Below are 21882 nucleotides of genomic sequence, written 5' to 3' on the forward strand. Positions count from 1 at the left end.
GGCAGCAAGTCTTTAGAATCTCTCCCTTTGATATCCCCAAAATCTGTATGGTGTCATAATGGTGATGATCAATATTGGATTCTCTTCTGACTTCTGTCACACAGTTCTACTTTCACTTATTAAAGTCTTTTAAAATCGTAGATGTTGGTATGGAATTTTTGTTCCTTGGTATTGCCTGAAAAATAAATTTCTTTGAATAATTTAAGTAACAATCACTTAGCTATTTCTGAGATATTGGTTCAGGGATTTAGAATATGAATGTATTGTTTTCTGCCTTGAAAAGAAACTTAATTTTTTGTTTTGTTTTGGTTTTTGTTGGCACAGATGATCCCCAACTGGATGAACTTAAAGGCTAAAATTTTCCATGACTTTAGCTAGTTTTCATGTGGGAGGAATCTCTAACTTGATTTAGGAAAAAACAAAATTTAGAAATTCACAGAACTTGACAGAAATAAAATCTATGTTAATTTAAATGAGTAGTATTAGTTATGAGCAATAAAATCCTGCTGTATTATGTGTATATATTCCTTTTCAAAATGCGTATTTTTCTATTGATGTTTGGTTTTGGAGCTGTGATCTAGGTTTACAGAAGAGAATTTTGGAAATGGACACCAGATTTTTATATTAAAAAAAAATTCCAGTTAAGTCAGGTTCCAATTACAGTGTTTTATACATACTGAGTACTTAGTAATGTTTTTCCTTGATTTGAAATATAACATGTCCTTAAGGCTATTTAAGTTTTTAAAATATATAAACATAGACAACTTATAACTTCAGTTTATAGCTTATGTGGTCTAATTTGGATCAGAATATCACTATATTGTGAAGCTTAAAATATTTGCTGATTTTTATTTTGTACCTACATGAAGAATGATTATAAACTAGATGACTTTGAAGTCATGAAAAGACATAGAGGAAGCTTAAAGGCATATTACTAAGTGAAAGAAGCTAATTTGAAAAGATCACATACTGTAGGATTTCGACTGCATGACATTCTGGAAAAAAAAATATGGAAATAGTAAAAACATCATTGGTTACCAGGAGATGGGGTAGGAAGGGGAGAGGTGAATAGGTGGAGCACAGAGGATTTTTAGGACAGTGAAAATACTCTGTATGATCCTATAATGATGAATACATGTCATTACACATTTGACCAACCCATAGAATGTTCAACAGCAAGAGTGAACCCTGTGTAAACCATGGACTTTGGGTGATTATGATGCATCAATTTAGGTTCATCACTTGTAACAAAGGTGGAGGTTTTGTTGGAGGATGTTGATAGTGGGGGAGATTATGCATGTGTGTGGGCTGAGTGTATATGGGAACTGTCTGTACCTTCCTCTCAATTTTGCTGTGAACTTAAAACTGCTCTAAAAAAATAGTCTTTAAAAAAATAATATATATATATGTATATACATATATATATTAAGAGCAACTATGTTATAATTCTCAGTAACATGACTGTTTCATTCTTTATTGTTATGGGAACAATATGACTTAAAAGTTTGTACCTTTAATATAATATTACAGACCTATTGTTCAATATGAGCACAGACTTGTTTTTCTATAGTCCTGTTGGTTTACTAGTGAATCATCTACATATTCTTGCCCTTGTGACCAAAGGCATGCAATTGTAGTGCTGCTGAGTGATTAGGATAAGACAGGATAGCTTATGTTCATAATTTTTTTTTTTTGTTTTGGAAATTTCAGTGGCCTGTGTGGGTGTTAACATGTGACCTTTATTTCATTCCAGCTCCATCATTCTTACCCAAGCTTGCTGGTCCATTTAAAGTAGACAAAGGGCCTTTAATTCCCTATTTGTTCTACATTTTTGAGTGTGTTATTTTTTAGAGCCTCTTGATAAACATGCCTGTTGTCAAAGTTGTGGCAGTTTTTATGGTCAGATGAGAGGTCTACAAACATTTTCTTTTTCTCCTTTCCCCTACTCTTTAAAAGGAAAGGCTGTATTTTTTTTATTATATTTGTGAGAATTCCAAATCATCTACCTCTAAAGAACTGCAGTAGTACAATACTCAATATGTTAGTCTTTTTAATGGAAATAGGCACACTTAAGGAAAAGAAGAAAAATTGTTGTTATTAGAAATTTAAATGTGCTCCAGGGACCCTCTATTAAGGTTCAGTGTTGTTGCTGTGATCTTAAATGTGTAAAAGACAATCTGAATCCGGGAGCAGGGCACATGATAGCTTTATAGCTGAACTGCTTTTAAGAAAAAAACAAGCTTTAAAGGGCAAAATAACATAGTAATAGAAATTCATTGGCATGTGATTTTTTTCCTCTTTTTATAGCTGCTTTTACTGGGTCAGTTTTAATATAATTCTAAATTGTTTGATCTAAGTCAAATGGAAAAGAAATCCAGTGCAGCCTTACACACTTAAAAAAGGTAGTAAATGAGTTAAAGTTTGTTATAAGATTTGAAGAAATGACTTGTAATTTTGATTTAGTTAATTTTAAAACTATTTCTCATTGACTGTTATCTGTGTTTCCGAAATTTAAAGTGCATTATATTTACTAGGTCTTAAGAGTTAGATTTTCTTTCTTTGTCTTTCATTTTAAACTAGATAATATAGAAAATGGGTTCAGTGTTCTGGGCTAGAATATTGCTTGTGTGTTGTTTACTGGCTTATGTTGTATAGGTAGGTTTAAAGTTAATAGGTGTGGGCTTCCCTGGTGGCACAGTGGTTGAGAGTCCGCCTGCCGAGGCAGGGGACACGGGTTTGTGCCCCGGTCCGGAAAGATCCCGCATGCCGCGGAGCGGCTGGGCCCATGAGCCGTGGCCGCTGAGCCTGCGCGTCCGGTGCCTGTGCTCCACAATGGCAGAGGCCACAGCAGTGAGAGGCCCGCGTACTGCAAAAAAAAAAAAAAAAAAAAGTTAATAGGTGTGTTATAGGTTGTTTAAAGTTTGACTTTTCTAAATGATAAGGTGGAAATATAGTAATTTGCTTTGGGTTGCTCCTCAGTACCTGACTTCTGTTCCTGTGCTGAAAACAATAGAATTTAAGTTCTCATTGCCTCAATTTTCCAAGACTTACATATCCTTAGAGTATTAGCTACAGTAGAGACATATATTATTTTGGAAAAGTGATATTATAAATAACTGGTCAGATGTACAAGGTGGAAAGTTCAGAGGAAAGGAAATTTTATTACAAAATCTTAGATATCCAAGAGAATTAGAGGTTCTTTTATTCAACAGCTCATACGTGGAAATTCAAATTAAAAAAAAAATAGTTGACTTTCAGAAGAACTATGTTTTTATAGGGCATAATTCCATGTACTAGAAAACACAGTTTGATTAAAGTTCAGCTTGTTGATTTTTATTCCTTTCACATCAAGTAAAATTACTAATATTTATACTAATTATAAGAAATGAAGATTAAATATCTATTAGTATGAGAAAGAAAATAATTATTTCTCAACCGCCCTTTAAGGGGAATGGATCCTGGTAACAGGTCTTTTCTTTGTGTGGTGAGGAAAATGGGGTACTGGGCATGGTAATCAGTGTCGGCATTCAAAATTGAGAACTGGGGCTTCCCTGGTGGCGCAGTGGTTGAGAGTCTGCCTGCCGATGCAGGGGACACAGGTTCGTGCCCCCGCCTGGGAAGATCCCACATGCCGTGGAGCGGCTGGGCCCGTGAGCCACGGCCGCTGAGCCTGCACATCCGGAGCCTGTGCTCCGTAATGGGAGAGGCCACAACAGCGAGAGGCCCGCGTACCGCCAAAAAAAAAAAAAAAAAAAAAAAAAAAAATTGAGAACTGGAATAGAGGCACACTGCTCGGCGTAAGTCGGGGAGGGAGATTTAGAAGCCTGTTGGGAAGGCCCAGAAGCTGCAAAGAAACTGAACAGTGAAGCTGAAGAAGATGTAGGGAAACAGGGGGGAAGGAGAATTCCTGGTTAGTGGAGTAGCCCAGGAGAGTTAGGATTATATAGAGACTTGATGAGTGTACTCCATCCACCGATACGGTCTTATGTAATTCTGTATCACTCATTAATGTTTTTGGTGTCAGTAGGTTATCTGGAGGTGACTGCAAAGGGGTTCAGCGTTCTACTTAGTGGTGAGCACTGGGCTATGAGTTAACTTACTAGGAATCTGGGTTGCATTAGGCATAAGGTTTGATGGGGGAAAAGCTTGTAGGCCAAAAAAGTACTGATAATGTTATAGTTGGTCTGATTTTGAGCTAAAATTGGTGGGTAAAACTTTAAGGATACTTGCATAGCCTCAAATTATCTACCAAAATATTTGTTCATTACTTTAGTGATTTTAACATAGTTCTACATATTCTTTGATATTCTCCCTCTGGGAGGTAGAACTTAATTCTTCTCCCTTTGAGTGTGGGCTGGACGTAATGACTTGCTTCTAACAGAGTCTGGAAAGGAAAGAATACTAACTTTATGGCAGGAAGATTTGGCAGACACCACACTACCGTAATCAAGCTATCAAGGTTTACATCACTAGTCCTGAGTCATGTTGATATCACATACCCACCAGTGTGATGCATTGAGAACGGCTTACCTCTGTGGTATTCTGTTCCCAAATTTATGAGCTTTGTCTAATCATGAGAAGACATCAGAAAAACCCAAATTGAGGGACAGTCTACAAAATACCTGACTTGAAGATACCTGAAATATTTTCGAAAATGTTGAAATCATAAAAGCAAGGAAAGATTGAAAAACTTTCCCAGATTGGAGGAGACTAAAGAGACAAGCTGCTCTGAAGTATCTTGGAACAAAAAAGAACATTTGATAGTTGAGTAAAGTCTGTAGCTTTTGGTTTTGTAACAGTGTTAACATCTTAGTTTCAATAAACTTACCTTGGTTATGGAAGATGTTACTTTTAGGGGAAGCTAAGTGAAAAGTATATGGGAACTCTGAGCTGTCTTTACAACTGTTCTGTAAATCTGAATTATTTAAAAAATAAAAAAACTTAAACCTATTCAGAGTATTTTTTTCTAAGGAAAAGACTAAAATGATGACTTTGAAAACAGGAAAGGATTATTAACTCTTTGACTTAAACCCCCAAGTAAATATTTATTTTCCAACATCACTACACCGTAATAATTGTTTTTACAGAAAGAAAGGCAACTTGGTGCTTGAGAAAATATGGTGGTTAAGAAAGATGAGAGAAATCTGGAAAACTTTCATATATGTGATGAACAGAATTGGCCAATTGCAAAGTGAAGTTGTTATTTAGGAATTATAAAGGGATATTTATTCATCCATTCGATAACATATGTTTACCACCTAAAATGTGTCAAGTATTGTGTTAGAGTTAAAATATGATCATGACAGATGAGGTCCCTGGCCTTCTGAAGCTTACACCTTAGTGACACCAAATCTTTTATATTACTCTTTGGAAATGTAAACCTCTAGATAAACAACAATTATTTGTATGTCTGTCTAAGTAAAAATAAGCATATAAATGAATTAAGCACATTTTAATAGACTTAATCAAAATAAAGTATGTAAACACTTGGGAAATGTTAATATGTCTTTCTTGTTTTTTTGATGTAAAATGTAATAGGATTTTTAAAATGTAAGTTTTGGAACTCATGAGAAAGGGACAGAAATGGATTAATTCCAGTTAGTAAAATGGAAAAATTTCTTCACTGGAGAATTTTTGGGGTTTAAATTCTTAGTAAGTTAAACTCCTAGAGTTGCAGCATGCAGTTAAGTCAAGTTTTAAAAGCTTAGCAGGTGATTCCTTCTGTTTCTCGTACCTCAGTAAGCAGAGGACACAGGTGGAAACAACTTGGAACATGAAGAGATGTACAGAATCACACTGGAAGGATCTTAGCAGCTACTGTTTGAAGGTTGCAGAGTCTTCCAAGGTAGATTTTGAATTTGGCTTTGGAAGTGAATGGCTCTTATATTTGGGACAAGCCCATCTTGTTTGAAGTTGCTTATGGCCTTAAGTGATGTCACCGGGTTTGGGTGAGCCTTCACTGCATACTCATTTGGAGTGGCTTCTGCCCAGGAGTTTGAATCCAGAATGGGAGGCTGACTATTTACAGTTTGATGAAACTTATCAACTGCATGAGGAAGTCTTCCTCATAATCTCCTCTCTGTGGAAAAACCCAGGCTGGTTTTTAGTTCAATGAAAAAATATTGACTGAATCCATGAACCTTGAAAAAATAGTATTTTGTTTGTTTAAAAAACAGCAGCATGCTTTCTACAGTAACTTACTTCTAGACTAGCACTAGATTAAGTTTTAGAGAACCTGCAAATATATATTTGATATGAAAAATATACTTGGCAATAAAAGGTGTATGACATAACTGGAAAAAAATATTGAAAAGATAACCAGTTAAGTTTAACTCATTAAAGAAAAACAGGTGATGGGGCTAGGTTGAATGATGATGTTGAGGAATAAGATAGTTCAAATATTGTAAAATGAATTGATGAAAAGTATACCAACAATTCATATCTTTTTAAAAAATATTTCTCCCTCCTTCCCTCTCTCTCTTCCTCTCCCTCTCTGTCACAGAAACACACACACACACATATTAGGTGGAGTTAGACCGAGGAAGCATGGAAAAAATGAAGATGCCAGCAGTAATTTTCAAGTTTCTAGGATAATTTCGTTCAGGAAAAATTTATAAACACATCCCACCAGCCAAAACTGAATAGATTATACATACTTAAGTAAATATTATTACAAATTCCACTTAGGCTACAGTAAAGAACAAATAATAAACATCAAAATCATTTGATAGCTACCTACCTGAAAAGCATTATGTTTTGTAATACTTTATCAATTGTTAACAATTTAGTAATCATAATAGTTGTCTTTTATTGTATATTTTAATGCTTTATAAGTATAAAATTATTTAGTCTTCATATCCACCCTATAAGCTTGATATTGTTTCAACGTGGAGAGGCAGTGCCATTCAATGGTTTAGAGGCACACAGCCTGAGTCTATGTCCTGACTCTGTCACGAGCTTGGTGAATGACCTTGGGCAAGTTATTCAACTCCTTGTAGCCCCAACTTCCCTCTTAATAAAATGGACTTAATGGGCTTCCCTGGTGGCGCAGTGGTTGAGAGTACACCTGCCGATGCAGGGGACACAGGTTCGTGCCCCGGTCTGGGAAGATCCCACATGCCGTGGAATGGCTAGGCCCGTGAGCCATGGCCACTGAGCCTGCGCGTCCGGAGCCTGTGCTCCGCAACGGGAGAGGCCACAACAGTGAGAGACCCGCGTACCGCAAAAAAAAAAAAATAAAATAATAACTCATGGAACCATCATAAAGATTAAATGTATATATTCAGTATATGTAATGTGTTTATTTAATATATGGAAGAAGAAGAAGAATGCCCGAACATAGTAAACACTATATTATTTATACTCAAATCAAAATTATTTTTATTTGATGGTGTCTCTCTGCGTTTTTACTCAATTGTTTTTTATTAGTGAGAGCAGGAGCCATGCAGAGGGAGCTGTAATCTCATGGGTAGGGGGGACATTGTTATTTTATATATGCATATATATGCACTTTGGAGATATATGTTGGATATGTGAGTCAATGAAATTGGAATATGATTGATTATACTTGCATCAAAACAGTTTTAACATGTTTTGCTGTTTGCCTAAAAATAGTTTTTCTATTGAGCATCATAGAACTTGTTGGAAAAGACTTCTGGAAATTTGGCTTTTCTCAACTTAGATGGCCTCTACACTTACACCTTTTTAAGTCTAAATGCTAAGTGTCGAATTTTTTTTTAAACAAATGGAATGTCTTTTAGATGTTATGAAAGATTGCTCTTAATATAAATTTTTTTCCGTAAGTTTAATTTTGTTTTAACATAGAAACAAACACTTATGTGGTTAACTTTTGAAATTTGTATTATCTTAAAGTTCCTTTTTTTCCAATTTATTAAAGAGAGAAAAATGTAGAAAAGAATGCTTTTCTTTGCTCTTTGTGAAAGTATGGTTGAAGAGCAAGTTATATGTTGTGATAAAATGTCATGTATGTGATAATGATGCAACAAGCATGTTTCTACCTTGATATTTTTTCAGAATTTGAAAAACTAGTGAACTGGTTTTAGGTATTATGTCAAAATTGTTGAGCTGATAATATAACTTTTAAATACTATTATTTCGGCAGGTAAAATTTGTTTGTTTCCAAGAAAACTGTTAGCTGTCTAAGCTCTCTAAATGTGTTACAAAATTCCTAAAGATGGGAAAAAGTGAAACTAAGTGGAACTTGATTAGGTAGATCGGGAAGTTGTTTATATTTGAGCCCCAATGAAGTGATCTTATGACTTCAGTGAATGAGCAGGTTGTAATTCCTGTGTATATTTTGTACAATTCATAATCATCTTCCTCAACCTTTTCTTAATAGATCCTAGTAATATCTTTCAGTTTTATATGTATTTTGGAAAAATACTGATTTTCCCATGTCTTTCTTTCTAGGCATTGAAGAAACAAGAAGCTAAAGCAGAGGAGAATGAGGGAGTAGTGAAAAATAAGCTAAAACAAAGTGAAACTGAAAAGAGTAAAGTAAGATTTTGAAAATTAACATTTTTTTTAAAGTTTTGAATTTCATTTAATTTATCTTTTATACAGCAGGTTCGTATTACTTATCTATTTAATACATATTGGTGTATATATGTCAATCCCAATCTCCCAATTCATCCCACCACAACCACCACCCCTGCCATTATCCCCTTGGTTTCCATATGTTTGTTCTCTACATCTGTGCCTCAATTTCTGCCCTGCAAACTGGTTCATCTGTACCATTTTTCTACATTCCACATATATGCGTTAATATATGATATTTGTTTTTCTGACTTACTTCACTCTGTATGACAGTCTCTAGATCCATCCACGTCTCTACAAATGACCCAATTTTGTTCCTTTTTATGGATGAATAATATTCCATTGTATATATGTACCACATCTTCTTTATCCATTCGTCTGTCGATGGGCATTTAGGTTGCTTCCGTGACCTGGCAATCGTAAATAGTGCTGCAATGAACACTGTGGTGCATGTGTCTTTTTGAATTATGGTTTTCTCTGGGTATATGCCCAGTAGTGGGATTACTGGGTCATATGGTAATTCTATTTTTAGTTAATTTTAAGAAACCTCCATACTGTTCTCCATAGTGGCTGTATCAATTTACATTCCCACCAACAGTGCAAGAGGGTCCCCTTTTCTCCACACCCTCTCCAGCATTTGTTGTTTGTAGATTTTCTGATGATGCCCTTTCTAACTGGTGTGAGGTGATACCTCATTGTAGTTTTGATTTGCATTTCTCTAATAATTAGTGATGTTGAGCAGCTTTTCATGTGCTTCTTGGCTGTCTGTATGTCTTCTTTGGAGAACTGTCTATTTAGGTCTTCTGCCCATTTTTTGATTGGGTTGTTTGTTTTTTTAATATTGAGCTGCATGAGCTGTTTATATATTTTGAAGGTTAATCCTTTGTCCATTGCTTCATTTGCAAATATTTTCTCCCATTCTGAGGTTTGTCTTTTCACCTTGTTTGTAGTTTCCTTTGCTGTGCAAAAGCTTTTAAGTTTCATTAGGTCCCATTTGTTTATTTTTGTTTTTATTTCCATTACTCTAGGAAGTAGATCAAAAAAGATCTTGCTGTGATTTATGTCAGAGAGTGTTCTTCCTATGGTTTCCTCTAAGAGTTTTATAGTGTCCGGTCTTACATTTAGGTCTTTAATCCATTTTGAGTTTATTTTTGTGTATGGTGTTAGGGAATGTTCTAATTTCATTCTTTTACATGCAGCTGTCCAGTTTTCCCAGCACCACTTCTTGAAGAGACTGTCTTTTCTCCATTATGTATCCTTGCCTCCTTTGTCATAGATTAGTTGACCGTAGGTGTGTAGGTTTATCTCTGGGCTTTCTATCCTGTTCCACTGAACTATATTTCTGTTTTTCTGCCAGTACCATATTCTCTTGATTACTGTAGCTTGGTAGTATAGTGAAGTCAGGGAGTATGACTCCTCCAGCTCCATTTTTTTCCTTCAAGACTGCTTTGGCTATTCGGGATCTTTTGTGTCTCCAAACAAATTTTAAGATTTTTTGTTCTAGTTTTGTGAAAAATGCCACTGGTAAGTTGATAGGGATTGCATTGAAACTGTAGATTGCTTTGGGTAGTATAGTCATTGTCACAATATTGATTCTTCCAATCCAAGAACATGGTATATCTCTCCATCTGTTTGTGTCATCTTTGAGTTATTTCATCAGTGTCTTATAGTTTTCTGAGTACAGGTCTTTTACCTCCTTTAGTAAGTTTATTCCTAGGTATTTTATTCTTTTTGTTGCAATGGTGAATGGGATTGTTTCCCTAATTTCTCTTTCTGATCTTTCCTTGTTAGTGTATAGGAATGCAAGAGATTTCTGTGCATTAATTTTGTATCCTGCAAGTTTACCAAATTCATTGGTTAGCTATAGTAGTTTTCTGGTGGCATCTTTAGTATTCTCTATGTATAGTATCATGTCATCTGCAAACAGTGACAGTTTTACTTCTTTTCCCATTTGGATTCCTTTTATTTCTTTTTCTTCTCTGATTGCTGTGGTGGCCAGGACTTCCAAAACTATATTAAATAATAGTGGTGAGAGTGGACATCGTTATCTTTTTCCTGATCTTAGAGGAAGTGCTTTCAGTTTTTCACCGTTGAAGATGATGTTTGCTGTGGGTTTGTCATATATAGCCTTTATTATGTTGATGTAGGTTCCCTCTGTGCCCACCTTCTGGAGAGTTTTTATCATAAATGGGTGTTGAATTTTGTCAAAAGCTTTTTCTGAATCTATTGAGATGATCATATCGTTTTTATTCTTCAATTTTTTAATATGGTGTATCACATTGATTGATTTGTGTATATTGAAGAATCCTTGCATCCCTGGGATAGATTCCACTTGATCATGGTGTATGATCTTTCAGTGTGTTTGTTAGTATTTTGTTGAGGATTTTTGCTTTGATGTTCATCAGTGATATTGGTCTGTAACTTTATTTTTTTTGTAGTATCTTTGTCTGGTTTTGGTATTAGGGTGGTGGTGGCCTCATAGAATGAGTTTGGGAGCATTCCTTCCTCTGAAATTTTTTGGAAGAGTTTGAGAAGGATGGGTGTTAGCTCTTCTCTAAATGTTTCATGGAATTTACCTGTGAAATCATCTGGTCCTGCACTTTTGTTTGTTGGAAGATTTTTAATCACAGTTTCAATTTCATTACTTGTCATTGGTCTGTTCATATTTTCTATTTCTTCCTGGTTCAGTCTTGAAAGGTTATACCTTTCTAAGAATTTGTCCATTTCTTCCAGGTTGTCCATTTTTTTGGCATAGAGTTGCTTGGAGTAGTCTCTTATGATGCTTTGTATTTCTGCAGTGTTTGTTGTAACTTCTCCTTGTTCATGTCTCATTTTACTGATTTGAGTCCTCTCCCTCTTTTTCTTGATGAGTCTGGCTAAAGGTTTATCAATATTGTTTATCTTCTAAAAAAACCACGTTTTAGTTTTATTGATCTTTGCTATTGTTTTCTTTGTTTCTATTTCATTTATTTCTGCTGTGATCTTTATGATTTCTTTCCTTCTACTAACTTTGGGTTTTGTTTGTTCATCTTCCTCTAGTTCCTTTAGGTGTAAGATTAGATTATTTATTTGAGATGTTTCTTGTGTCTTGAGGTAGGCTTGTATAGGTGTATACTTCCCTCTTAGAACTGCTTTTGCTGCATCCCATAGGTTTTGGATCGTCGTGTTTTCGTTGTAATTTGTCTCCGGTAGTTTTCGGTTTCCTCTTTGCTTTCTTCAGTGATCTCTTGGTTATTTAGTATCATACTGTTTAGCCTCCATGTGTGTGTGTTTTTTACTTTTTTCCCCCTGTAATTGATTTCTAATCTCATAGTGTTGTGGTTCTAAAAGATGCTTGATATGATTTCAGTTTTCTTACATTTATTGAGGTTTGATTTGTGACCCAAGATGTGGTCTATTCTGGAGGATGTTCCATGTGCACTTGAGAAGAAAGTGTAATCTGCTGTTTTTGGATGGAATGTCCTATAAATATCAATTAAATTTATCAGGTCTACTGTGTCATTTAAAGCTTGTGTTTCCTTACAAATTTTCTGTCTGGGTGACCTGTCCATCGGTGTAAGTGAGGTGTTAAAGTCCTCCACTGTTATTGTGTTACTGTCGATTTCCTCTCTTAGAGCTGTTAGCAGTTGCCTTATGTATTGAGGTGCTCCTATGCTGGGTGCATATATATTTATAATTATTATATCTTCTACTTGGATTGATCCCTTGATCATTATGTAGTGTCCTTCCTTGTCTCTTGCTACGTTCTTTATTTTAAAGTCTATTTTATCTGATATGATTATTGCTACTCCAGCTTTCTTTTGATTTCCATTTGCATGGAATATCTTTTTCCGTCCCCTCACTTTCATTCTGTATGTGTCCCTAGGTCTGAAGTGGGTCTCCTGTAGACAGCATATATATGGGTCTTGTTTTTGTATCCTTTCAGTGAGCCTGTGTCTTTTGGTTGGAGCATTTAATCCATTCACGTTTAAGGTAATTATTGATATGTATGTTCCTATTACCATTTTCTTAATTGTTATGGGTTTCTTTTTGTAGGTCCTTTTCTTCTCTTGTTTTTCCCACTTAGAGAAGTTCCTTTAGTATGTGTTGTAGAGCTGGTTTGGTGGTGCTGAATTCTCTTAGCTTTTGCTTGTCTGTAAAGCTTTTGATTTCTCTGTTGAATCTGAATGAGATCCTTGCTGGGTAGAGTAATCTTGGTTGTAGGTTCTTCCCTTTCTTCACTGTAAATATATCATGCCACTCCCTTCTGGCTTGTAGAGTTTCTGCTGAGAAATCAGCTGTTAACTTTATGGGAGTTCCGTTGTATGTTGCCATTTTTCCCTTGTTGCTTTCAGTAATTTTTCTTTGTCTTTAATTTTTACCAATTTGATTACTATGTGTCTTGGCATGTTTCTTCTTGGATTTATCCTACCTGGGACTCTCTGTGCTCCCTGGACTTGGGTGGCTATTGCCTTTCCCATGTAAGGGAAGTGTTCGACCATAATCTCTTCAAATATTTTCTTGGGTCCTTTCTGTGTCTCTCCTCTCCTTCTGGGACCCCTATAATGCGAATGTTGTTGCATTTAATGTTGTCCCAGAGGTCTCTTAGGCTGTCTGCATTTCTTTTAATTCTTTTTCTTTATTCTGTTCCGTGGCAGTGAATTCTACCATTCTGTCTTCCAGGTCACTTATCCGTTCTTCTGCCTCAGTTATACTGCTATTGATTCCTTCTGTTGTAGTTTTCATTTCAGTTATTGTGCTGTTCATCCCTGTTTGATTGTTCTTTAATTCTTCTAGATCTTTGTTAAACATTTCTTGCATCTTCTTGATCTTTGCCTCCATTCTTTTTCTGAGGTCCTGGATCATCTTCACTATCATTATTCTGAATACTTTTTCTGGAAGGTTGCTTATCTCCACTTCATTTAGTTGTTTTTCTGGGGTTTTATCTTGTTCCTTCATCTGGTACAAAGTACTCTGCCTTTTCATCTTGTCTACCTTTCTGTAAATGTGGTTTTCCTTCCACAGGGTCAGAATTGTAGTTCTTCTTGCTTCTGCTGTCTCCCCTTTGAAAATTAACTTTTCAAGTGTAATGCTGTTTGGGGTCAGTGATATTCATTGAGTACCTTGGAAAGTGTCCCTGAGGTTTTTTGTTAGAGTGCAGTGAAGCCTTTACGTTTTGATGTGGAGTCACTTGGCTTGAGGGCTCTGACACTCTCTGCTACTTGCTCTTGGAAACATACACAGGTAGTTCGCTACCTTGTCTCCTGGCCGCTCTCCTTTTCTAGAGGCGAATTAAACTTGACCATTCTTTGCTGGAGAACATTTAAAGAGGTTGACTTTACTGTAGGGTTGGGAGAGACCTGTTTTTTAAAGGTTGAATATTTTGTATCTATTCATTTTTGTTATAGAAGATAGGAACAGTTACCAGCCTAGTTCTGAAAAATCCTCTATTCTCATTAAATATTAAGTATCTTTGATATGAATTCATGTCTGTGAGGCTATAGAGCGTAGCATTTTAGAGCTAGAAAGTAACTCAGAGGCCAAACAACTCTCTTCAGTTTGCAAATGAGTAGATTAAAGGCCAAGCCCAAGGTAATGAATGATAAAGTGAAATTTTGCTTCTGATATAATGTTCTTTACTCTGTATTGCCTTTTCTATTTACCCTTACCTTCTTTATTTTATTTCACCAACCTATGTAAGGTTGCATGATGCGTCCATGCTATCTTTACGGTGGTAAGCAAGGTACATCAGGTCATCACGTTTGCTCTTTGGGCGTTGTAGATGCTGATATTACCCAGGAAACATGACCAGTATGGACCCTGGTAGATTTTGAAACCATGTTGACTTCAGTGCGATTTCTTCCCTTTTTATTTATTTATAGAAACAAGAGACCAGGTCAGATAATAGTTTGTGTGGATTCTCTGCTTCCACATGTACTTTATAGTTGATTTACAGTTGGCCCTTGAACAATGGGGGCTTAGGTGCCCTGACCCTCTGTGCAGTCAAAAATCCAAGTATAACATGTAGTCAGCTCTCCGTATTTGCAGTTTCTCTCTAGCCATGGTTTCACATATGTGAATTCAATCCTATAGTACTGTAGTATTTACGAGTGAAAAAAAATCCGTGTATAAGTGGACTTGTGCAGTTCAAACCCATGTTGTTCAAGGGTCAACTGTACTTTTAAAAATATGTGATAGTTATTTTATGAGCTGCTGCACACTTTTAAAAAACTTACATAACTGGATGAAAAAATTATTTTGAAATAATAATAGATTCATAGGTGTTGCAAAAGAAAATGTACCATGGGCCAGTTATTCTCAGTGATAACATTTTCTATAATTGCCATCCAACATCAAAACCTGGAAATTGACACTTGCAATGCACAGAGCTTACGCAGATTTCACCAGCTTTATGTGTATACTCATTTGTGTGTTAAGTGTGTGTTTGTGTGTGTGTACTTCTGTGCAGTTTTATCTCATGAGTCTCAATCTTATTGCCGCGATAGTCAAAATACAGAACTGTTCCATCACCACAGTGTTCCCTCATGCTACTCCTTAATAGTCACACCTTCCACATGTACAATTTCTGAAAGACTAATGTATAGATAGTAGTTTGTTCAAATGAAATGATAATTTAGGATAACTGTTACAAATCTAAGCACTTAATAACATCTTAATATAAATTTGTGATTTCACAAAACAACCTTACCCTTACAAAGTGCAAACATGTCCAGCATATGTAAGCTGTGGATTTTTAACAAAAGTGTCCCATCTGTAGGGGAGGAAAAATAATTTTCCCTTTACCCTTCTAGGTTCTTTGGCTGGTATAATAATTAAATTGACATAAAACAGATTAACAGGAGAAAAACAAGTTTAATTTTGTATGTATGGGAGCCCCATAAAAATATGAGACTCAAAGACAGCCAGGCAGTTGAGACTTATCTACCATCCTGAACTAAGGCAAGGAATAGGGGCTTGGGGCTTCAAAGGGGAGGAACACAGTTCACAGGAAGATGAGAAGAGTATATGTATGGTAAACAAATGTTTGCCCTGCTGTGAAGAGGTCTTTCAGATATAGAAAGTTATCTTTGGTAACAGCTCTCTTTCTGGTACCGACCTCCTTTTTAAGTTTTTAAATGCAATTTAGGGGAAGGTAAAAAGCTTTTCCTGAATCTATTGGGTTTTGATTGCCATCAGCTCAGAATAATACTTGTGCCAAGAGGCATATTTTGGAGTGGCATATTCTTCTCCCCTTCACATCCTGTTATATTTTTCAGCTTGAGGTAAGCGAAGCACGTTGACTTTGTAGGGTATTTAGTCACCTAACTGGCACATTTTCTGTGGATGCTTATCTAATGGCAATATTATTAGGGAAATTTAAAATATCTTATTCTGATTAAAATTTTTAGAAATGTTAGGAATATTGGAAATATTAGGAATATAAGAATATTAAGAATATAAAAAATAACCAATTGGATGAAATACACTTTGAGTCATTGGGTCCCTGAAATTTTTATTCTAATTTTGTTCGTATGATACTACATGTAGTAATTTAAAGAAAAAACTGCTTCAGAATTTACATTAAAATGATTTAGAACTGAAGGGATCTCAGATTATCTAATATAAAATCCTTAATTTAGAGGTGACAGGAGGCCTAAGGAAAAGAGATTTAAATGGGGGTCATAATTGAGATGGAACTGACTAGAGCCAAGACCTCCTGCAGTCTGGTCTGGTTCACTTTTTGTTATTTAATTACCATTATTTTAATGGGAGCATTGATATATGTTTATAGCAAGATATTTTTCCTTTTATGTTAGCTGTAAAAATCTGAAAACTTTTTCACTTTTCTCCTCTTAAACTTAGCCTGTAATAGTTTAGTTATTTTCTGCCCCATTGGACATTTTTCCTTATTCTTTGTTGAAACTCTAGCTTGAACAGGAATTGGAGCTATCTCGAAGGTTATTGAATCAGTCAGAAGGCAGCAGAGAAGCACTTTTGCATCAGGTAAGTCTATGCAAGCTATGATAATCTGCTTTAAATTAAATCAGGATTGAGTCTCTTTCCCTATTAAATGTCTTTGTGAAAGGGAAAAAAACCTTAGATCTAGAAGTATTTTTCCTTAAGGAATGTATATTAACACACATAAGCAAAAGATGAAATCCTTTCAGGAAGATTCAGAGAAAGCCAATGTAAAACACCAGCCCAGGTTCCCACTGTGACAGCATATCTTGCTGATTGCTTTTCCAGTTTAGGAATCATCTCTCTTAGCATAACCAGTGTAAAAGTGAGACTGGATGTGTAAGATAAAATTTTCCCAGGAGCTTAATTTTATTCAAGGAGGCGTAGAGAGTGAAGGCGGAAGTAAAATACATAAAACAAACCTTGCATGTTCAAGTTACTTTGAATGCATCACTGTCTTATATTCGCATTTTCAAGCTGCTACCTGCACTGCTTCCTTTTAACCAGAGATAAGGCTTAATTTTAAAGCATAACATTTTGCAGCCCATTAGCCAATAATAGGAGTTTGGTGCTTCTGATATCTAAAGTTCAGTAGCTTGAAATAGCCATTTTATACACATTGGGTAAAGGCATGTGGGTTTCTAACTACCTTTCTGCCTGTGTTTAATATAAATTGCAATTGTAACTTCCTCTGTTTTGAGGTGTGGCTTACATAACTCACTACATAATATGCTAGGCAGGCAAAGTTGTCAGACATCTTAGACGTTCAGAAGGAGTATTACGTTTTGACAGTTAATCCTGAAGCATCTGAAACACCGTAGCTCCTGTTTTACAAAATGTTTAAAAATGTGTAATGGCTTTGTTTTGCAGCCAGTGGTCCAATGGAATTAATGTTGGCAGAGTTTAGAGTTTCTTTTTTGGAAGTTTATATTTGTATTCATTTCCTTCTGATTTTTTTTTTTGAACTCTGCCTTGTAATTTCTAATCTTATCTTTTGAAATAAGAGATTTATGTGTTAAAGTTGTCATTGTGACTTTACCTGAGTCTCTGCCACTGCTGACTTGTTTAAAGGTCATTGTGGACATGCTTGCTAGTCTCCAGATATACAAAGAAGAATAAAATGGTACCTTACCTCAAGGAGTTTATAGTTTATTCAACAGCTTTTATTGCTTATTTATTTTGAGCAGTACTTTGATATCACAGTGTGCTAAATTGTGATCATTTCATTTGACTTTACCAACCAATAGACTATGTTCACATGGAAGAGAATAAGTGAAAAATATAAAAATGTATAGTACTTAATTGGAGGTAGTTTGGGTTAATAACACTAGAGTGGACTGAGGTGAAAATAGGGATTTTAAAAAAGTGTGGTCAAATTCTTTGTCACAGTAGACACAGAGAAGGGGAAAGAACATTCATTGTTTGTGGAAGGAATGGGAGGAATAAAGAAATGGAGCAAGAGACTGTTCCACTGTGCTTGGCATAACAAGGAGATTAACTTGGCTTCAACTTGTGCTTACAGTAGCCCATTGGAAGTAAATTTTTTTTCCCTAGAAAAATAATTTGTAAGTTCAGTTATTCTTTTCCTGCTTTTAAAACTGATAAAATTTCATTTTTGACTATGTGTATTTAGGTAGAAGAACTCCGTACACAACTCATGAAAGCAGAAGGTGATCAAAAAGGCTTAGTACATCAAGTATCTCAGATTTCCAAGCAACAGTCAAACTATCAGGACGAACAAGAAGTTGACTGGAGGTTTAGAAGAGGTATCATTCTGATTTGTAAATGTCTGGGGCTTTTTTGATCTTTCTTAAATATTTCCCATTTTCAGAATCGCTTTCCTTATGTTATATATTCTTTTCATCCTGTTTCTTGATCTACTACAAGGTTTTCCAAGTTAATCATAATTTAGCATCCAGTTTTTTTAAAACAGACTTAATTTTTTAATTTTATGTTTATAGCACTATTGAGCAGAAGGTACAGAGATTTCCCATGTACCCCTGCTCCCACATGTCACAGCTTCCCCCACCAACACCCCTCTCCACAGTGGTACACTTGTTATAACTGATGAACCCTACATTGACACATCATTGTCATCCGAAGTCTGTATTTTACATTAGGGTTCACTCTTGTTGTGTGCTCTACAGGATTGGACAAACATAATGACATGTATCCACCATTATAGTATCATAGAGTAGTTTCACTGTCTTAAAAATCCTCTGTTTTTCATTATTCATCCCTCTCTCCCCTAACTTCTGGCAAGTACTGATCTTTTTATTGTTTCCATAGTTTTGCCTTTCCCAGAACCTAGTATGGTTGGAATCATACAGTGTGTAGCCTTTTCAGATTGGCTTCTTTTACTTAGTAATATGCCTCTAAGTTTCCTCCATGTCTTTTCATGGCTTGGTAGCTCTTTAAAAAAAAATTTTTTTAAAGCGCTGCATAATATTTCATTGTTGGATGTACCACTGTTTATTTATCCGTTCACATACAGAAGTCCATCTTGGTTGCTTCCAAGTTTTGGTGATTATGAATACAACTGCTGTAAACTAAATGTCTGCGTCCAGATTTTTGTGTGGATGTAAGTTTTCATCTCTTTTGGATAAATACCAAAGAGTGTGATTGCTCGACTATATGGCAAGAGTACGTTTAGTTTTGTAAGAATCTTCCAAACTGTCTTCCAGAATGGCTATATCATTTTTCCCTCTACCAGCAGTGAATGAGATTTCCCGTTGTTCTGTATCCTTGTCAACATTTGAAGTTGTCAGTGTTCTGGATTTTGGCCATTCAGATAGGTTTGTAGTGGCATATCATTGTTGTTTTAATTTGCATTTCCCTGATAACATGTGGTGTGGAGCACTATTCATATGCTTATTTGCCATATGTGTATTTTTTTTGGTGAGATATTCATTAAAGTCTTTGGCCCATTTCTTAGTATGGTTTTCTTATTGTTTTATTCTTATTTGTTTCTTGTTTGTTTTCTTATTGTTAATTTTAAGAGTCCTTTGTATATTTTGGATAGCAGTTCTTTATCAGATATGTCTTTGCAAATAATTTCTCATAGTCTGTGGCTTGTCTTTTCATTCTCTTGACAATGTCTTTCACAGAGCTGAAATTTTTAATGAAGTCCAGCTTGTCATTTCTTTCTGTGACTTTGGTGTTGCATCTAAAAAGCCATCACCAAACCCCAAATCATTCTCTTATCTTCTAAGAGTTTTATAATTTTGCATTTTATATTAAATCTGTGATCTATTTTGAATTAATTTTTGTGAAAGGTTTAAGATCTGTGTCTAGATTCATTTTTTTGCATGCAGGCCTTCAGGTCTAGCACCATTTGTTGAAAAACTATCTTTTCTCCATTGTATTGCCTTTGCTCCTTTGGCAAAGATCAGTTGACTGTCTTTATGTGGGCCTACTTCTGGACTCTCTATTCTGTCCCATGTATCTACCTGACCATTTTTTTTCTTTTTTGCCAGTACCACACTGTTTTGTTGGATAGTGTCAGTCCTCTAATTCTTTTCTTCTCCTTCAATACTGCACTGGCTATTCTGGATTCTTTGCCATTCCATGTAACTTTAGAATCAGGTTGTCAAAATACAAAAAATAACTTGCTGGGATTTTGATTGCGCTTGCATTGCTTCTATTGATGAAGTTGGGAAGAACTGACATTTTGCCAATATTGAATCTTTCTGTCCATGAACATGGAATATCTCTCCATTTATTTTGTTAATCTTTGATTTCTTTCATCAGAGTTTGGTAGTTTTCATCATATATATTTTGTTAGATTTATACCTAAGTATTTAATTTTTTGTGGATGCTAATGTAAATGGTATTGTCTTTAATTTCAAATTTCACTTGTTTTTTGCTGATATTAGCATCCAATTTTAATGTCTTCTCTTCTTGATTTTTAAACCCATTTCTGTTGTCAGACCTGCTTATCTCATGAGTCTTTCTTTTAGAAAGAGACAGCAAGGCAGTAGTGGAATTTTTTTCAGATTCGTACACACACACACACATTTTTTCCCCCAATATATGCATACAATTAAGATTCTATCTTTTTGTTACTTGGAGATTGGTGGCGAAATTTAATCACATTGTAGAAGTGGTTATGAACAATATGACTGGCTTTTTCTTATGTTGATTAGGAAGACTTTGTGTTTGAAAACTGTTAGAATGCTTTTTCAGTGGAGGTATTGATTTAGGCTGTGGAATTTAATTACTCTGGATGTATTTCTTTTTGAAAGTTTGTGTTTAACAGAAATGGTGATACTGAAATTTTATAATGGTTTCTGGTAGACTATTTCAGACTATTTAAATATTAATGCTTCTTACTCAGATGCCTAAATTACTGTAGAAACTCTTGTAAGCATCTGATGTTACAAATTCCCCAGATTCCCTACACATAACTCAATATGTTGCCTAAGTTAGAATTTCCACATTGCCAGAAAATCTTCACTGGATGGCAAATTTTGACATACCTATCCTAATATATTTGCATGCCATTAAGTTCGCTTAAGTTTCATTTGATGTTGTAATTTAATCATATTTTAACATCAAATACTTTAAAATTTATTTTTAACAGTAAAATATAAGGTATTAGATTATTCATCAAAATTTCATAAAGATGCACATAAGAACTCTCATTTTGTTTGGAAAAAGATCCTGTGGTACATTTGTTATATGTTTTGTTGTCTCATAAAATCTAGTTATTTTTGGTGTCTTTGAGGACTAGAAGAATCTCTTTTTTTAAACTACTTCCCAGGTTAAAAAAAAAACCCTTAAAGTTCTCTTGTCATTGTGACAGTGGACTTTTTCACCTTCTTTTAACAATTCTAGAGTTTTCATCTTTATAGAATACTTGTATTATTTTAAAAAATTCTACATAAGAAATTACACTCATCACGCTCTGCTTGCTGTTTGTTCCTCTACCCACTGTGAAATGACTTCCACTTCTACTTATAAAATTGACTTTGCTTAGTTTACTAGTGGTCTTCTCTGTCAAATTCAAAGGAATCTTTCCATTACTTGCCTTACTTGACTCCTGTTTGTTTCCTCTTAGAACTCTTCCACTGACTTCATTGTTCCTACTCTTTCCTGGTTCTTCTGTCTTAATTGCTTTCAGTCTTTGTATTTGAATCTTTTCCTTTTGTTTACTGTTTGCCTTTTAAATGCCTCTGTTGTCTAGAATCCTATTTATGGTTTTTCTCACTTAGTACCTCTCCCTAGGGGTTGTTATTTAATCTTATGCCTTAGCTATCACCTACAAACGATGATCCCTAAATCTGGCTCATCTCACTCTCCTAACCTTCAGCCCTCCAGATGGAGTTGTTCATTGGGCATCAATATATGCCTTTCCAGAATGCTCAGTCAGCCGATTTACAACTGAAT

General features: G+C 35.2%; 1 protein-coding gene across 1 annotated transcript in view; it reads left to right on the top strand.

Moving 5' to 3' along the window:
- Positions 1-21882, top strand: part of CEP128 (centrosomal protein 128) — a gene marked incomplete at its 3' end in the record, with an annotated part of 415333 nt that overhangs the window by 66869 nt on the left and 326582 nt on the right. Inside the window, exons 8-10 of the mRNA XM_082649309.1 lie at positions 8431-8517; positions 16465-16539; positions 18128-18260. Coding sequence (XP_082505435.1) covers positions 8431-8517; positions 16465-16539; positions 18128-18260 — 295 coding nt within the window. The remainder of the gene's footprint in view (positions 1-8430; positions 8518-16464; positions 16540-18127; positions 18261-21882) is intronic.

Source organism: Grampus griseus (assembly GCF_964374135.1).
Source record: "Grampus griseus genome assembly, chromosome: 2".
Taxonomy (NCBI): Eukaryota; Metazoa; Chordata; class Mammalia; order Artiodactyla; family Delphinidae; genus Grampus; species Grampus griseus.